Source organism: Alexandromys fortis, unplaced genomic scaffold, assembly GCF_014885135.2.
Source record: "Alexandromys fortis isolate MF-2015 unplaced genomic scaffold, M_Fortis_MF-2015_v1.1 scaffold_52, whole genome shotgun sequence".
NCBI classification, from domain to species: Eukaryota; Metazoa; Chordata; class Mammalia; order Rodentia; family Cricetidae; genus Alexandromys; species Alexandromys fortis.
Window position 1 is genome coordinate 4,094,787 of NW_026067929.1, and position 17,072 is coordinate 4,111,858.

General features: G+C 44.6%; 1 protein-coding gene across 3 annotated transcripts in view; it reads right to left on the reverse strand.

The window, feature by feature from the left end:
- The window catches only part of Sema5a (semaphorin 5A), a 420,186-nt gene that overhangs the window by 105,861 nt on the left and 297,253 nt on the right, over nucleotides 1–17,072 (reverse strand). For all 3 annotated transcript variants that reach the window (XM_050144767.1, XM_050144769.1, XM_050144768.1), the window contains 3 exons: nucleotides 11,101–11,386; nucleotides 7,666–7,801; nucleotides 1,563–1,767 (listed from right to left, as the gene is read on the reverse strand). In XM_050144767.1, coding sequence (XP_050000724.1) covers nucleotides 1,563–1,767; nucleotides 7,666–7,801; nucleotides 11,101–11,386 — 627 coding nt within the window. The remainder of the gene's footprint in view (nucleotides 1–1,562; nucleotides 1,768–7,665; nucleotides 7,802–11,100; nucleotides 11,387–17,072) is intronic.

Sequence of the window (17,072 nt, forward strand, 5' to 3'; positions counted from 1 at the left end):
CAGGGCCAGATGAGAACCTCAGCTGTCTCTAGAAGTCCAAGGAGAAAAAAAAAAGCATCTATGCCACATTAATTTTAACCTTTACAATGAAAGACCAGGAACAAACACCCTTGGGACGATCCAGTCCACTTACTCCACAAATCTACGGTGGGTCAGGCAGCCTTCTGGTTTTTAAGGACAAACAAAGCCATAAAGAGCCACAATCCCATAGTGGCAAGGAATTTCTTTTATTCTCTTCAAACAAACAACAAGAAGAAAGCAGCTTTCCTCCTTACTTCCCGTGAGGACCTGGTCACCCCCATTCTGCAAACTGCTTCTCCTAGCAGTTATACCACGTGACTTTCTCTTCAAGATCCCTCTGCGACTCCCCAGGCTTCCCCTGACAGGTCTATACCATCCCCATCCAATCATAGCATCTTTCCTTGCATTACTGACGACTCAGCAGGACTGGCAACCAACCCTCCATCTCCCAGTGTTCCCAGTTTCTCTCGATAATGTGCAGCGTCTAATGCCTCCGGCACTGGGGGACACTGCCCAGCCACGAAACAGGAGCCTCCCAGGCATATCCATCACCACATCCCTCCACTGGCACCCAGTCATTGGCTCTTTATCACGCTTGTTGGTGATGGATTTATTACAGACATGTCCCTTTAAGAATGTGAGCCCTAGGAGAACAGGCTGGTACCTGTCTGTTCACCGTGCACCCCCGGGGTGCCAAATGAATTCAATGACAATGGGGAAACAATAAGACATTGCAATTTTGTGAATACAATAAACTGAGCAACTAAAACACAGCTATAAATTGAGAAATCCTATGAAAGAATGAATGACACAGTATTCATAACCACATAAAAAGGTAACCACGCTTTCTGAGGAAGTGCCAAATATCCACCACACTATACAAAGAATGGGAGGAACCCGTTCCACAGTGGAATTACTCTGTCTAGGGCTAGGCAGGTGGGGCTGAGTCAGTTCCCGAGGCCAGCCAATGCACCCTGCACTGTCAGAGTCCTGCAGCGAGGGAGAGCATGCGTCCGTTCCTTAGTGACTTTGAACTCTCAAGAAGTCTAGTTGTTATATACCGTTTGACAGGTGGCTCCATCATCTAGCCTACATGGGAAACACTTGCTGCACATGCTCCTTTCTTTAGATGCTTCCATGGACCTCTATTGGGAACAGCTTGGCCCGAGCACTGCTGTGCACCAATCAGAACTCAGCATGAAAATCTCTGGGAAAATTTCACCCGGCAGCATCTTCTAACAAACCCGTCTATTGTTCTAAACTAGACAAATGTAGATGGTCATGCCAAGAACCACTGGAGAGCAAGAACAGCTAAAAAAGGAGGCATTGTCTCTAGTTAAAATTCTAATGCAGGACAGAAAGAGTGAAAGGAAGATTTCCAAGAGGAGGTCTGTAGCTTGACAAGAGTAAGCATACATTGTGGGTTCGGCTTGTTGCGACAGAGTACAGACACACGGCCCTGCTTCAAGGTGAGTGTTGGGACTGAAGACATGGAATGACGAGATGGCAGAAACCCATCTAAAGGAAGGCAGCGCTCCTACCTGTGGCCAGATAGATGATGTGGACGAGTGTGTCCCTGCCCTGCACCACGTCGACGGCCACGTGGGAGAAGCGGCTGTTGTCCTCCATGAAGGAGGGCACAGTGGTCACTGGCTGTACCACCTCATGCATCAGAATGAACTTCTGAGCGTCCTGTAGGTTTCTTTCTGTCAGGTTTACATACAGGCCCTGGTCCATGGTGCCGCACTGTAAGGGAAGACAGGCCATGTTACAAAAACTGACTATCCAGATGCCCACAGACCAAGTGCCTACCAGACAGAGAGGTAGGCAGAACAAGCTGGAAGTGGAGTAAGCCACGATACATGAGTGGGTGTGCAGATCAGGCAACCCCTCCAATTCCCTTGACCTTCTTGACCTGTTCTCCCACTGTGGAGTAAGCCACGATACATGAGTGGGTGTGCAGATCAGGCAACCTCTCCAACTCCCTTCACCTTCTTAACCTGTTCTCCCACTGTGGATGGAAACCTGTTATATTTGGACTCTCTCAATGGATGGTAAAGAGGATATGAGACACTTTAAGATAGAGTGGGCACTGTTGTTCACTAATTTGAACAGCAGAGGCAGAGAATCCCCTCGTGGTCTGCTGAACCTCTTGGAAGCTGTCTGTCGAATTGCAATATGATCATATCTGATGGATGAAGGGAAATGACGTGGGATATGAAGCCAGAGAGCACATACAGATGTATGTCTTTTCCCGCTATCACAGTGGGCTCGTAAGTAACCCTGAATTCCATGGCAATCCTCTGCTATTCATCTTACTCTGTAGACAATATCAGTCACACGGGTCCCACAAATAGTGCCACAAGACTAAATGTATTAGTGTTTCTTGCTGGAGGAGAGCTTACAGGAATAGGTTAGAGCCTGAGGATTCGCAACACACGGCGGCAAATCGGTAATGGGAAAAGATAAAAGCAGCGAGGAAAGAAGGGTGAGCAAGGGGGAGATGAGGGAAAATGGAGGAACAGGAAAGAAGGAAGAGTCTTCAGGAAGTGGAAATATCATGAAGATGATCTGCTAGACACACGGGAAAGGCAGGGTAGAAATGGTCGGGAATCAATCTCAGAGTGGGCTGGAAGGAGGCTGATGGTTCTTACAAACAACGGTAGGGGGCAAGGACAAGGTGATGGACAGGTGGGAAAGACAGCAGGGCATTCTCAGCATCCAGCTCAGGATCAGAAAACTGCTACGGCCCTTCTCGGTTCCTTTGTAAACTTCACGGCCTAGTACAGGAGGATGTGAGACTCCTCGGCAGGATTCCACACAAGCAGGGTTGCTGGGGTTCACATGGCCCGAAACTACCATTTATAACACGTCATTCCCAATACTTGTTTTTTTTTTTTTTAAACAGGTTAGAGGTTCAGAGTATAAGATGGAAATTGCTTTTTTGAAATTAAATTATATTTTTGTAGCATTTGATAAAATACCCTATATGCCATAAAATGATAGGTGGATTGCGGAGCTGCGGAAACCCAGCATTAAATGCCCTCCACACAACTAGCCCGGTGACTAATTCAATGCTGCGTTCCTGTTAGGAGCACCCGGGCGCCGTGTAAAGGGTGTGTTCAGGGTAAAGGAGGGCCCGTGCCAGATGACCTGTGGCCCCGAGCGAGGCCTGGCCTCTCAGCTTGTCTCCTTAAATGCTAAGTGGTTGGGACACACAAGCTCTGCTCCTGGCTCCTGGCTGACGTACAAACTAAAGCAACGGGAGGAAAGCATTTATAAAGTAAGTCCCTGTAAATGCCAGGAAGAAGACAACATTCTGGAGAGCGCAGAAGCTGCCCACCAGATTGTAAATGCATTTGTCTAAAGGCAGGCAGGATGTTCATGGTCCGTGGAGCTTTGGTGTCCAAGGGGAAATAAGTGGATGAATAATGGGACAGATAAATGAACAAGTAATTCTACATACAGTTGTTTGGGGTCTGCGAAGACTATACCAATGGATCTTTATATAAACAGTATTTAATAATAACACTCTAAGCATGGACACATCATCTATCAGGAATGTGAGGGTTTTTTTTTTAAGATTTTAACTATTACCTTTAATTTCTCTTTCTCCCTCCCTCACCCCCCCGTGCTTGTGTGTGTGTGTGTGTGAGAGAGAGAGAGAGAGAGAGAGACAGAGAGACAGAGAGAGAGACAGAGAGAGAGAGAGAGAAAGTAGGTGCCCAGAGAGGCCAGAGATAACCAGATCTCTCTGGAGCTGGAGATACAAATGGGTGCACTTCTTGATATAGGTTCTGGGAATTGAACTTGTGTCCCCTGGAAAGGCTGTGTGTGCTCTTAACAGCTGAGCCACTTCTCCACGCCCCTAGGAACAGTTTTGAAAAGTAAGAAAGATCACCAACTGGATGTGATTTGAAACCTTTCCAAGTGAATGCTAGCTCTAAAGGTCATTGTTGTGTGGTGGTCATTGTACTGACATCAAAGGCAATACTGGAGGGTGGTGGCAGCAATGGCCTACCCGCCGGCTTCAATTGCAGAAAGCTACTGTTTATATTCACTTGCTATCTTCAAACGTGCTGAAAACCTGGAGGTATACTTTGAAGGCGGTGGCCTCCTACTGCCCTGGGGGAACTGCTATAACGCAGACCCGGGGCTGTTAGAGTACTAGGATAGAGCAGATTCCTTCCTGGAGGCCGTGTTTTCTGCATGTTGTCTGCCTGTATTATCAAGAACTGTATTTGAAGTGTTTTCTACCTTTCTTTTTTCTTGCTATCCTATAATGGATATCTCAATATCCAATATTTTGAAAACTATTCAAATTTACTGGATATATTTCTTGCTCACCAAGCCTCTCCAAGGGCTACAAATTCTCTAGCTGAACCTTATATATACACTGGTCTCCCATAGATACCGTCAGGTACTGTGCTACCCTGGGGACCCCACACAAGAAGAAACCACAAGAGTGGAAAAAGCATAGCTGTATCCAATATTTGTCAAGTAATTCTATTACATTACATTAATTCTGGAAGATAATAAATGCTTGTGTGGTATCTGTCTGTCTCAGGCACAGCTCATCTATCCTCGTTCCAGCACACTCGTGCTTGATGGTCAAGCTTCAAATGGGCTAACTTCATCCTCGACAAGGTGTCTCTGCCCACCGGCTCCCCTGCTCTTCACACCTCGCTGCCAAGAGAAGTGTGTGTTCAGGGCCTCTCAGGATGAAGCTAAACCCCAGCCTGCCTTTCCCAAGCCGTCTTCTCTTCTGACTGCTCCTGCACTCCCTTTTTTTCATGTTGACTGCATCGATTCTGATTGTTGGTAATAAAACTTGAGAAAGGTTCTGAAGCTCTGCGTGACAGTGTTTTAAGTGGCTGATGATCTTATGGGGGTCAAGATCTCCTCCCTCTACCAGGGCAGACAATTACCACCGAGGGTGTTGGGAATGGGGCTGATTAAGGGTGGCGAAGTAGTTTCTGTTGTTTTGTGGGTTTTAATTGAGTTTTCAGAGTGTGATGTATTTCTCTTCGTAGATCATTTTTCCTGAACCAGTAACTCCAGTTAATCGTTTTCTTTCCTATTGTATATTTGCTACATAAATTCTAACTGTCAAAAAGAAAACCAAAATAACAACAACAATAATGTTAACAATAATAAATATAAATATCACCATTGGTTATTGTCAATGTTGCAACACTTATATATGTCTACTGGAGGGATCTTTGCTACAAAAAGAGTTCACACTCTCTGACAGTCTAGATGAGAGCTAGAACGTCAGTCAGGCTCCTATGACAATGAGACTACTAAACACAATCTATAAATAGAAACCAGTCTGTAGTGAGAGATGGACACACACACACATACAAACACACGGATGCACACACACACACACACACACACATATATATATATATATATATATCCACCACTATCATAATCTACAACTTTAGTTTCCTAAAAGTTTCAAATCTAGGCTCAGAGGATGACGTCAGTTGAGTCAGCTCCTTGCCTGGCATGTGTACCACCTCTGCACATGCCCCCTCCACAATTCTGTATGGATCTAATTCTACTAACAGATGAAAGCAAACTTGCTGATGTGATACTGGTATTGTAAAAGCAGGACATGAGGGCACTTACTAGCTATGTGCTATGGATATATCTAGATGCCTGGGCTAAACTACACATTGCCTTAGGTGTGTAAAGGAGGTTGAAGCTGCTGAGTCCTTCAGTTCATTTGGAAGAGCTGCAGTCCAAGGAATAATGCAATGGCAAACTCTATAAATATAAGTGTCTTTTTTTCTAACCTCAGGCTTAAACACTTTTTAAAAGGGAATAATATATTTTCTTCTTATATCAAAAAGAAAAAAGAACAGTTAAAATATACAATTACTCAACATGTAGGACACAGAAGACTCCAGACAGATGGTGCCCATGGGCCCTTTCAATCGAATGCTTTGGGCAGTAATCAAGAATATGGACCAGTACTTTTAATTTTATTTGCATCCCTCCTTCTCCTTTCTATCAAGGAAGTCATTAGAAGATGCTAACACTTTGATGACACTTTGATTTTGTCCAAGGAAAGCAGTAAAATCCAAATACAACATGCAAAGCAGTTATTCTTAATCCCATAATGTCAAAAATCTTAAACAATATTAAACAAATTAAAAAAATAGCTCAATTATAATTGACTGATGTTTACCCAAAACTTAAGTGTAAAAATCCAAACTTTTTCTTAAGCCTGCTTTCTTGGAAGTCCCTGGTTCTATAATTTGGGATGACAAACCAACCAGAATTGGAAGGACTTGGTGGTTGGCAGGACTCGGTGGTGGAGAGGACTCCGTGGTGGGGAGGACTCAGTTCTGTTACTGATCAATGACTGTGGCTAACAAGCCCTTAGTTGGATGGGACTGGGATTTTGCCTCTCTTGGTAAGGGCAGGAGCTGGGCTTGATCTCCTACCAGATGATGTAGCCATGGCTATTTTACTCGAGACTCTGGACATAGAGCAGTATCACACATGTGGCACTCATGCCGCATGTAAAGTTACACACCTGACACATTAGGCATAGTATCAGGAACTTGGTGATGGCAAATATTTTGCCTGAGTTGACAGTGACAGGCCTACAGGGAAGGCTGTTCCTGTGTGTGCTGTATCCAAATTTGTATGAAGACTCTATCTCTCAGCATGGTAGTAGCTGAAGACAGGATCTCTAGGAAGCGTTCAGTGGGAGTCACGCACTGCCCAGTGGGATGGAGGAAGAAATACCAGCGATGTTTCTGTCTTCTAAGGGAGGACCCAAGGAAAAGCTGATCATCTTCAATACCTCACCAGAAAACTATCCTGTTGTCATATTGATATTGAAAGTGTAGGGTACTATGATGAAATAAAATCTCTCTCTCTCTCTCTCTCTCTCTCTCTCTCTCTCTCTCTCTCTCTCTCTCTCTCTCTTTCTCTGTCTCTCTCGCTCTCTCCCATCTAAACTGTGGCATTTTGTTACAGCTTCCCAAGCAGATGAATAGATTTGCTGTCAGGCCAAACAAAATAAATAGCCATCATCCCCTGGTCTCTGCTTTTTCTGCACATAGAAGGTCGGATGATTGACAGAGGACATCACAGCTTGACCATTCTAATTGGGTGACTGAAGATGAATCAACACTAGCCAGGCTTCTTTTCTCAGCAGCCACAGCCACAATCCACCCTTCCCAACAGGAAGCCTCACCATACTTGCCAATTAGAGCTCTAATTATGTTTGTCAAGACCCATTGCTCCATGCCCTGGGCCCTATTCTTTGGGACATCATTCATTAGAGACCAGAGATTTGGGGGACACAGTACATAATCATTAACAGTAATTGAAGCCTGGATTCCTAGCCCATTGCAGAAGATTGGCCTTTTTCAGTTAACCATCAGTCATCACAGCTCACAAAAGGCCCCCTTTCCTTGTCTAGGCGCCATAGCCCACAAAAGGCTGTGTTCTATTGACATTAGCTAAGCCTAGGGAGGGAGGTGCTGTACCCTAGGGGCCAAAAGACTGCAGCTGCACGGTGCATGCAGCCAAGGTTTAATTGCTCGGGTTCGCTAGGCTATGTTGGGTTTCTGCTCCCTTACTGGAGGATACTCATGATGCCCTCTCCCCTGAGATTACCTGAAAATTGGGGTTGGGGTTGGGATAAGGCAGCCAGGCTGAGCGAGAGTTCTCCTGGTACTTGAAAGGTCCATTGAAGGCCTGCGAGATGGCGCTCAGGTTGAAGACACACACAGCAGAGGCAGCGATGCTGTTCCTGGAGAAGAGAAAGGAGAAGGAACAGGCTGGTCAGAGCCCACCAGTAGCTGTTTCAAGTTCAAGACTTTTCAAGTTCAAGAAGACGGAGCCAGGGTGATGCCTGGGTCTGCCTTGTACTTTCTTTACCTGGAAGCAAACATTCAGAGAATCAAATGAGGGGAAGTGACAGATATGACCCTGCCGGCTGCGGACCAAATTCACTCAACTACAACAGGAGCAACAAGGGATTTTGAAAAGCTTCCCGAATTTTAAATTCCACTGTGTGTGTGTGTGGGGGGGGGTTGTCTTCCAGTGGGCGAAGACAGCCATTCTCCTTGCATGGCTTCCTCTTCCACATATTTATCCTGTTACTTAGGTGGTAGCTGATCAAACTTTTCTTCCTATCAAATCTACAGATATCTGTGTTTGTCATTCTTTAAAAAATAATAAACCGAATGTGTTTTGCAAGGAATGACTGTCAGATTCATCTTATTCATTATTAAGAAGGGATTGTAAATCTAAAAGGTCAGTAAGGAAAAAATTTAAAGAGCACTGACATAAAATTTTGAAGCCTTAATTTAGAATTCAGGTTCTACAAGAGAGCTGTGGGCAGAAGGCTCTGGAAGGTCAGCGCCCTTTGACTAACACGGGGATGGCAAATGCTTCTTTCTCAAATCTGCATTCCAAGCTAAGCTACGGGTCTCAAAGGGAAAGGTAGACTAAATGAGGGGTGTGAACGTATTTTCCGTATTAATGCTCTGAGCCAATATCTTGTCAGAATTAAGTCAGTGTTCTCCTTACATCATAGAGAAAAATCACAGGACCTCCAGAACCTCACATCCAGCTTGTGCTTGCTTAACTGGCAAATAATGAAGCGGGGAAGAAAACCACCCTACAGACTTCCCTAATACCAGCACAGGCTTGGAATCTTCAGGGTAAAATACATGTCCATGTACAAAAAGGAAGCTTGCTCAGTGAGGTCCTGACACCCGGCCATGGGTGGGGAGCAGCATCCTGGCTGCTTTTCAGCAAAGCTCTGGATTTCTGCTCTTTGAGAGAGTTCTGTGAGAAGCATATGGTCCTAAGGAACAGCTCATACAAGACGAATGTTTTCCTGGGAGTCCAGCACTGAGAAGAGCCCCATGTGGAGCCCAGATGCTTCCACTGCAGGAGATGAAAAAGAAGTGGGTGCTTAGTGTAGATTTATTCATTCTGCGGCTCTTCTCCTCCTCATTGGCTTGAGGAGAGTAGAACTTGAAAGTCTCCCGAGTTCCTGTCTGTCTGGAGAGAAGCTGATGCTGGGTGGCTTCTCACATAGAGAACACTTGCCATCTTGGAGTGCAGTTGAGGCACTTTCCCGTCTTTCTAAACAGACTCCCCTTGGAGTGGCTCAAACACAGGACTTACAGAACTTTGGAAATGGGAGCTGCTGTTGTTTCTGGCCCAGAGCCATCGAATGGACAGCTAAACAAGCCAAGCTCCCATTGTGTGTGAGATTGATGTCAGCGGAGGACCCGGACATTCATCTTGTGCAGCCAGCACCAGCCCTTAAACAAGGTTTTGGGAAGCAAATCAACTTTAGAACCCATAAATTGATTTTTTTATGAAAAAGAAAATCTTCAAGTAGTGAAAACAACCTCTGGGGTTGCAAAGCAGATCTCCAACAGGCATGGCCACCGTGAAGGGGGTGATAGCAAGCCATCTATACTACACAGTTTCCTAACTTCATTCTGAATGAAGACCGTGCAGTGCAGGTTTAAATCCAGTGAGCATGAACACTCACCAGCGGTGGTGAGAGCAGACAAAGAGGAAGCAGAAGGCTGTGGTATAAGGGACTCTTCAGGAATGCCATTTGTAGGCAGGTTTCTAATACAAAGTGATGGAGGCACAAAAGACACTAGAGAGATGGTTTGGTATAAAGCACTTGCTGCCCAAGTGTGAGGCCTGGAGACTAGAACCCTGGAGCCCATGGAAAGCTAGGCAGCCATGGTGGCCACCTCTAATTCCAGCACTTGGAAGGCAGAGACTGGGATCATTAGGACAGACTGGCTAGCTGGAATGCCCAGGATTAGCGAGTTCTAAGTTCAGTGTGAGACCCTGCAGCAACCAATAGAGGAGAGCAATGGAAGAAGATATCCAACATCAACTTTGGACCCAGCCTCATGCACATACGCTGTAACACACGTGTACCCACACATTATGAATATATACGCATGCCCATATACACACTTTTCACAGACACACACATATATACATACACACACACATACACACACACACATAAATGTTAAAGGAAAAATACAGAGACAGTGGAGAAAACATCGCCCATTGTCTAGCTTGGACAGAAATAAGATTTCCCAGGATGCAAGTTGGTCATCAACAGCAAACCGGTAGTAACGTCAGAGAAATGGGTCAACTTCTCCCTTATGAGGAATCTTTCTGCGCATCTACTTTGAATCCTTTCCTTTGGGAAGGATTGCTTGACCTTTGTCTCAATTGCTGGTTCTCCAGGCTGGAGCTCCAAGCTGAAACCTCAACTGCACCTCACAGCTGATAGAGGAGCACGTCCCAGAGTTCCCCATGGTCCCCAGTTCCCTGGCAGGCAAGACATGGTCTTGTGAGGTCTTCTCACAGCAGAACAGCTAAGGAGGGGAAAGTCGATGCCGGGGCATGAGACACTCCACCTAGGAAAGACCGACTGAATGAGAGCTCTGGAAATTTTCTAAGCTTTTCGAAATCAAATGTCTGTTGTTGCCATTAGGAGCATCTTTCCAAGAGAAACAAAAGGTGCTGAGGGGAAAATCGCAGCTGCATTTAAGCAATGCAGAGGCCCAGGAAGAATGACGTGACTGCAAAGCTCAGACTACTCAGACAATGCTGTTTTTATTATGCAAAAATGCATGATTTTCCTATTATAAAAAAACATAAATCTTATCTGATATGTACCTGCACTTCACAAGGTGTTTAGAACACACAATGAGGAAGGAGCAATTCATAATACAATAATTTGATACTACTTTTTCCTGAGGACAAGTAAAAAAATATTTTGAATTAACTTTCCTGAAGCAAGTCCCACAAAGCATGTATCTTTACCTAGCATTTAATTCATACTGAAAAGACTCTTTTTGTCGTTCTTTGGCTCTTAGCCCGGGAAAATAAGAAAAACTTTCTCTAAGGCAACTTTAAACTCTCAGAGGTCAAAGAACAAAAGGCTCATTCAGGAAAAGAGGAAGAGGAGAGAAGAGAAGAGAGAGAGAGAGAGAGAGAGAGAGAGAGAGAGAGAGAGCGAGAGAGAGCACTTCAACCACAGCTACGTACACGTTGGTAGTGAAGATGCCATAGATCAGGTCCAGCTCTGGCAGGAAGAAGGTGCCCTGCAGCTCATTGTAGTAGAACGGCACCTCCCCGGGCCGGGAGCAGTTGAGGCGAGCCTTCATGAAAGTGGTCCAGGTGTCCTCCAGGAGGAATCGCCCTCCGATATCGTTCTTGCAGACCCGGGCAGCCCTGGAGAACACGGTCTTCCCACAGTCATGCTCCACGGCATTTTCTCGGAAGAAGAAGTAGGTGAAGTTGCCAATGTCATAGGAAGACACAAAGTTTGGTTCTGGAAATGAGAGGAGAGAAGAAAACATTAACATCAGACATCTTTCCTTTCTTGAAAAGTCTTGTCTGATAATGTTCTCTTCAAAGGAAAGATGGTTCTGTTTGACAAAAACTAATCCTTACAAGAAATAAGAGGAAAATGAGAGATTCCGCAAGCAGGTCACTGATAAATGCTACAAGGAAATGCATGGTTGTGTATGGTTGTGTATGGTTGTGTATGGTTGTGCATGGTTGTGTATGGTTGCGTCCTAATAAAAGATCAACAGTGTGACCCTATCCTCAATCACCCTGCTAAATCTACACTCAAGTCCACAAGGCAACAGTACCATGAAAAGCTCACGCATTTGGGAATATATGTATGTACCATACACAGACGCAGGCAGCAACACTAATGACAAAAGAGGCCATGGACTTGAAAGAGAGCAAGGAGGGGCAAACGGGAGAGTTTACTGGAAGGAAAGGGAAGAGGGGAATGGTCCAGTTGTATGATGATCTCAAACGACACAAAACCTTTGAAAAACGAAACAAAGTAAGTGAGAACATAGGCTCACAGATCGGTAAGTGTTCTAGTGTTTGATAATGCTAAGCTTCAGAAAGAGGAAGCTCTCTTCAGAAAGAGGAAGGACTGAATGCATTGGGGAACAGTGGGCTCTAATAGGGTGTAACAAGGAAACTCATGCACACTTGCATGCTACTGGACATAATTGATATGCTTTCACCAAGGTCCTAAAAATGATACCGTTAATGGCAAAAAACTGAATCAAAAACTCATACTGCAAGGTTGATACCCTGAATTAGCTTTCGCATCCACTGTTACTATGGTGACCCTGCAACTGTGACAATCAAGCCTTGTTTTCTGATTTCTAGGTCACCAAGGGAATCGACAGAGAGGAAATGAGTGTTGAAACAGAGTCTGGGAGCGCTATGGTCTCACAATCAGCTGAAATATAGGAAATGCTAAAACGAAGGTGAAGCCTTTATTTAACTGTCAAGCTTATTGGGAACTGGGGGATAAGAATTCAATGCAAAGTGTTTAAAGTATCATTGTCTTAATCTGAAGCTGAGCCTAATGACAGAGCTGTTAAGGTTTTCACACACTTACACGCCCTAGTTCTTTTCTTGAAAAACTCCAGCAACCAGTTCCACCTGTCATTCCTTCATTTAGTTTCAAGGCAGCTTAATCCATCGAGTAGACATCAGAATTTTATGGTTTAATTAAAATAACTATGGCAATAACCTTTGATGTTCAGAGTTACTAGAAAGACACAGAAGCTATATATACGAGGATTCCCTTTCCTGGACAGTTGCTTTGTGGTGGGGCAATTCACCTGGCCGTGTGCTTGACGATGTCTGATCGATTGCTTCAGTTTGCCTTCTATTGACAGGATGGCTGAGAACAGCCCTGCCAGCAAGATAAGCCCGTGTTGTTAATAGGACACAAAGCAGCTCATGTAGGAGCTGGGACAGTCAGGACATAACATCAATGCTGACCTTACTTTTAGCATGTCCATCAAAACTGTCACCAATTTCCAATCATCTCTTTCTTTCATCAAAAAAGTCTTAATATGACTACATTTTTAAAATAAATAAATACAACGACATATCTATTCTGCTTTTCTCTTTAGCTCTTTCTAGTGCTCTTATGCTAATTCTGTAAACAAAGGATGCACAGAAAATCTTGACAAGAAATGATTTTAATTTCTATGCCACCATGGATTTGTTTTCTAAGTCACTGCTGCTTTTTAACCTGAAAGAGATACACGAGAAATAAACAAACTGAACTGCACTGAAGCACACGAAGTGCATGAGAGATGTGTGCACAGTTAGTGCACACGTCAGGATCCTGGAGAGACACTCATGAAGTCAAGCGTCTACACACGGCACAGATAAAACAGTGAGGGATTTTTACATGATGGTAACTAGAAATCGCGAGTAGAGAATTATTGCAGACACAGACACCCAAATGGAAGACAGGGACCAATGACAAAGCTATAGTAAGTGTTTCCAGAGTCACCTGTATGCAGAGGCTCACAGAAAAGGCTTTTAATTCATTTCAGAGTGTATCCTGTACCCAGGTTCAAATGGCCAGAATAGAACCTGAGAGCTATACCCAAAACAAGCAAAATCGCCCACCGCCGCCGCCATCACCTTGACAACAAGAATCACCACCACCTCTGTCACTACTTCCATGACTACCACCACCTCTACCACTACCACGATGGCCGCTGCTGCCACCACTACCACCACCACCACCATTGATAACAACATGAAACGCCGTGTGAACTGGAGGAGATACGGATGGAGATACTACAGTCTAGTCGTTAAAAGTGCACTCTGCTCTTCCAGTGGATCCAAGTTAGACCTCCAGGAGCCACACCAGGAAGCTCACAACTAAGCGGAAGTCCAGGGGACCCATTACCCTCTTCTGGATTCTATTACTAATGCACTCACATGTGTATATCCACACACAATTGTACATAATTAAAAATAAAATGAACATTAACCAATGAACTTGACAAAATGCAGACAGCACCAGAGCAGGTGTTCTGCCTAGGCTAATGTTAAGAGTACTCAACCGGAAAGAGAGAGGTAGAATTCACCAAGATTTATCAAATCCCCTCAGAGATAGCGTCTTCTGCCGTTAATGTGGGTGGAATGTGGGGAAGCATGTGCATCTCTCTCTAGTACAGAAGAACTGCTGAGTAGGAGAACAAGCACAAAGTTTCTCATAAAAATAGCTGCACTCTAAAAAACTAGTCCTTAAGCTAAGCTGTCTCTGTGCCTCTGGACCCACAAGGACCAGACACCACAGAGGTGGCTGATGTGTTAAGATGCTGCTTCATAGTGAAGGACGCTAAAATGTTTAACAACTCAGCCAACACCACAAAGCAGCATCGGGGCTTGGGAAAGAACTGAGGAAGCCCAGAATCAGAATGGCAAACCTTGGAGCCTGTACGCTCACTGGCAGTTACAAGGCAGTGATAAAGAAACACTGGGAAAAAAAAACAAAATGTACTATTCTTTCAGTTCTTCAAAACTGGATTGGGGGCAGAGGAGATAGATCAGTGGGTAAGAACGCTTGCTATACAAGGAAGAAGACCTCAGGACCACAGTTCAAATCCTAAGCACTCAAGAAACAGCCAGAAGTGGCTGTGTATGCATTGAGAGAAGGGGCATGTGGGTCCCAGGAGCCCACTGGCCAGCCTGCATAGACAAAATGTTGATTAGCAGGTTCAGTAACAGACCCTGTTTCAAAAACTAAGGTGGAGGGCCCGAGAGTAAGACATAACATGTTATTTCCATGGCCTCCACATGCTCAAATACAAACCTGTGTGCCTCTGTAGATGTGTGCACATATACTGCACACATAGTGTATAAACACACACACACACACATACACAAACACTACAATATGATTAGATTTCTGGTCAGTGCTCTTTATGAAGAGCCATAACCTTCTCTGACAGTGCTAACTAGATTTACTTGGGCACAAGCGAGGAGGATTTAGAATGGACCAGAAAAGATGGTTAAGTGGCTGGAGGAAACATCTCTCAGGAACATTGTGGATGAAAAAGGAAGAGGAACAGTGCGAAGAAGAGGCCAGCTGTTGAAGGGCTTCATGAACGAGAACATCGCTGGGAGCGTGGACGCAGTCCCAGAACTGCAGGTTTAAAGGAACATCTACGACTGGCCATTAGGCACTCTTCTAGCACATGGTCCACTCTGTCTCATGTTGTTTTCCCACAGGAAAGGTGAGCAGATCGACCCACAGCCTCCCTCCTCCACAGAAGGCCTCCCCTAGCATTTGCAATCCTGAACGACGGTGATGCATCCATAGGAAGGCTCAGACGCACCTTCCTTCCTTACTTGAGAAAACAGAACCTGTGCTGAGCCTGCAGGATCTGTTGCTCTCCAGGTTCCTGCACTGCAGGTCGTCTGGCATGGGAACTGAGTCCATTTGGAAACACAGCCTGCTGCCCTACAGTGAACCTTGGGATGATGATGGGTCTCTGACTGCGTGACCAGCTGCTACGTTAGGAAGCTCCATTTCTTGGAGAGCAGGTCTTTTGAAATTCATCTAGCATCCTTTTCCTTTCCCAAATGCTACGGACACACCAAAATACTGATCAAATAGGCGGCCAAGTATCTTTTGTGTTTATAGACACAGATCTGAAAGAAAGGACTCCAGTGTCGTCAGACAGAATTACAAGATGCACACTGTCTCCTAGTATTTGACTCTTGTTAAAATGCAATTCACTGCAAACTAGTACGTATCATTCTTGAAGGAATTGAACAAGCCATAAATTGGGCATTGCTGTCTTCTCTGTGATGGATATTAGGAAGAACGAGCTGAGATATCACCTATACGTCATTACTATCAGAGCTGCAGGTGAATAGAAGCTTTTCTGCTGACTCATTCGGGACAGAAAGAACCATGGTTCTAACTGAGCCTGTCTATAAATATGTGGATGGGGAAGCTGACTGTTCTCATATTTTAAAAGCATTGAACTACAGATTATAGAATATTATGCAACATATGTCAGAAAAATGAAGAGGGCTAGCCGTCAGGACATCAGAATAGTGCTCCATCTCACAGAATGATGACCGTACCCAGAGGAGACTCTCGATATGAGCACCTGGGAGTGACGAGAATACGGAGCAACAAGCATCAGAGACGAGTCTGGCCGTGTAAACTCCCAGAGGGCCATCTGAAGGAAGTCTCCTAATCTATACTTCCTACTCGAACACCAAAGCACTCACAGGGGAATGTGGTATTCTCAAACGGCATGGTCTGGGGATTGCTGCACTGGAATCATTGAGAATAGATGGGAAGGGCATGAAAGAACTCTAATGCTTCAAGTTTATGAAATTATTATCACGAGCATCAAAATCCATGGAAACAATCCCTTGTAAACAGAATAACACTCAGCAAAATGCTTGCTAAAAGCAGAGTTGGCATAACTGGGGATGGAGCCCCTGTAGCCTGCAGCACTGCTCCGGACTGAACCATTGGCCTGTGACATGTTCTGTCACCCTGCGTGACTACGTAGAGCACTGAAGACGTACTCTGCAAGACTAGGATCAAAGGGACTGGCACTTAGTAAGAGCACAACAAATGGTGGCTAGTACCATTGCACCTTTCTTTATTCTTGCTGTTCCTTTTCGACTAGTTTGTTTTTGGCAGAACTTCAATCAATACCAATAATGAGTAAACAAACAGGATTTGCAAAGCATAAATGCGGTTAGGCAGAGTTTTACCAACAGGGGGCCTTTTCACAGTTAGGAAAATGTATTAGTGAAAATACTCTTTACATCTGACGAACAACAAATCACTCTAATTTGTAAGTTCAGTCATTATAAAGCTATTTCCATACCATTTTATAACTTTCCGATATCCCCTCCCCTATTTTTGTCTTTGTTCCCTTTGTCACAAGTAACACATAAGTCCTGTAAAATCTTCCAAAATTAAGCTTAATTTCATCTAGACGTTTAGACCACCCAGTTTCATGTCGGTACGTAGGTAACTCTACTAAAGCTTAATTAACGGTTCCTTAATCCATAATTTGCAACCACAGCTCTTTTCCTGAGATTTCAGCTAAATCATAGCTAGATCCCCCATAGACACACGTCTGCATGTATGTGTGCATGTAGCCTTACGTGTATCACATACATGTAGGACTGAGGTG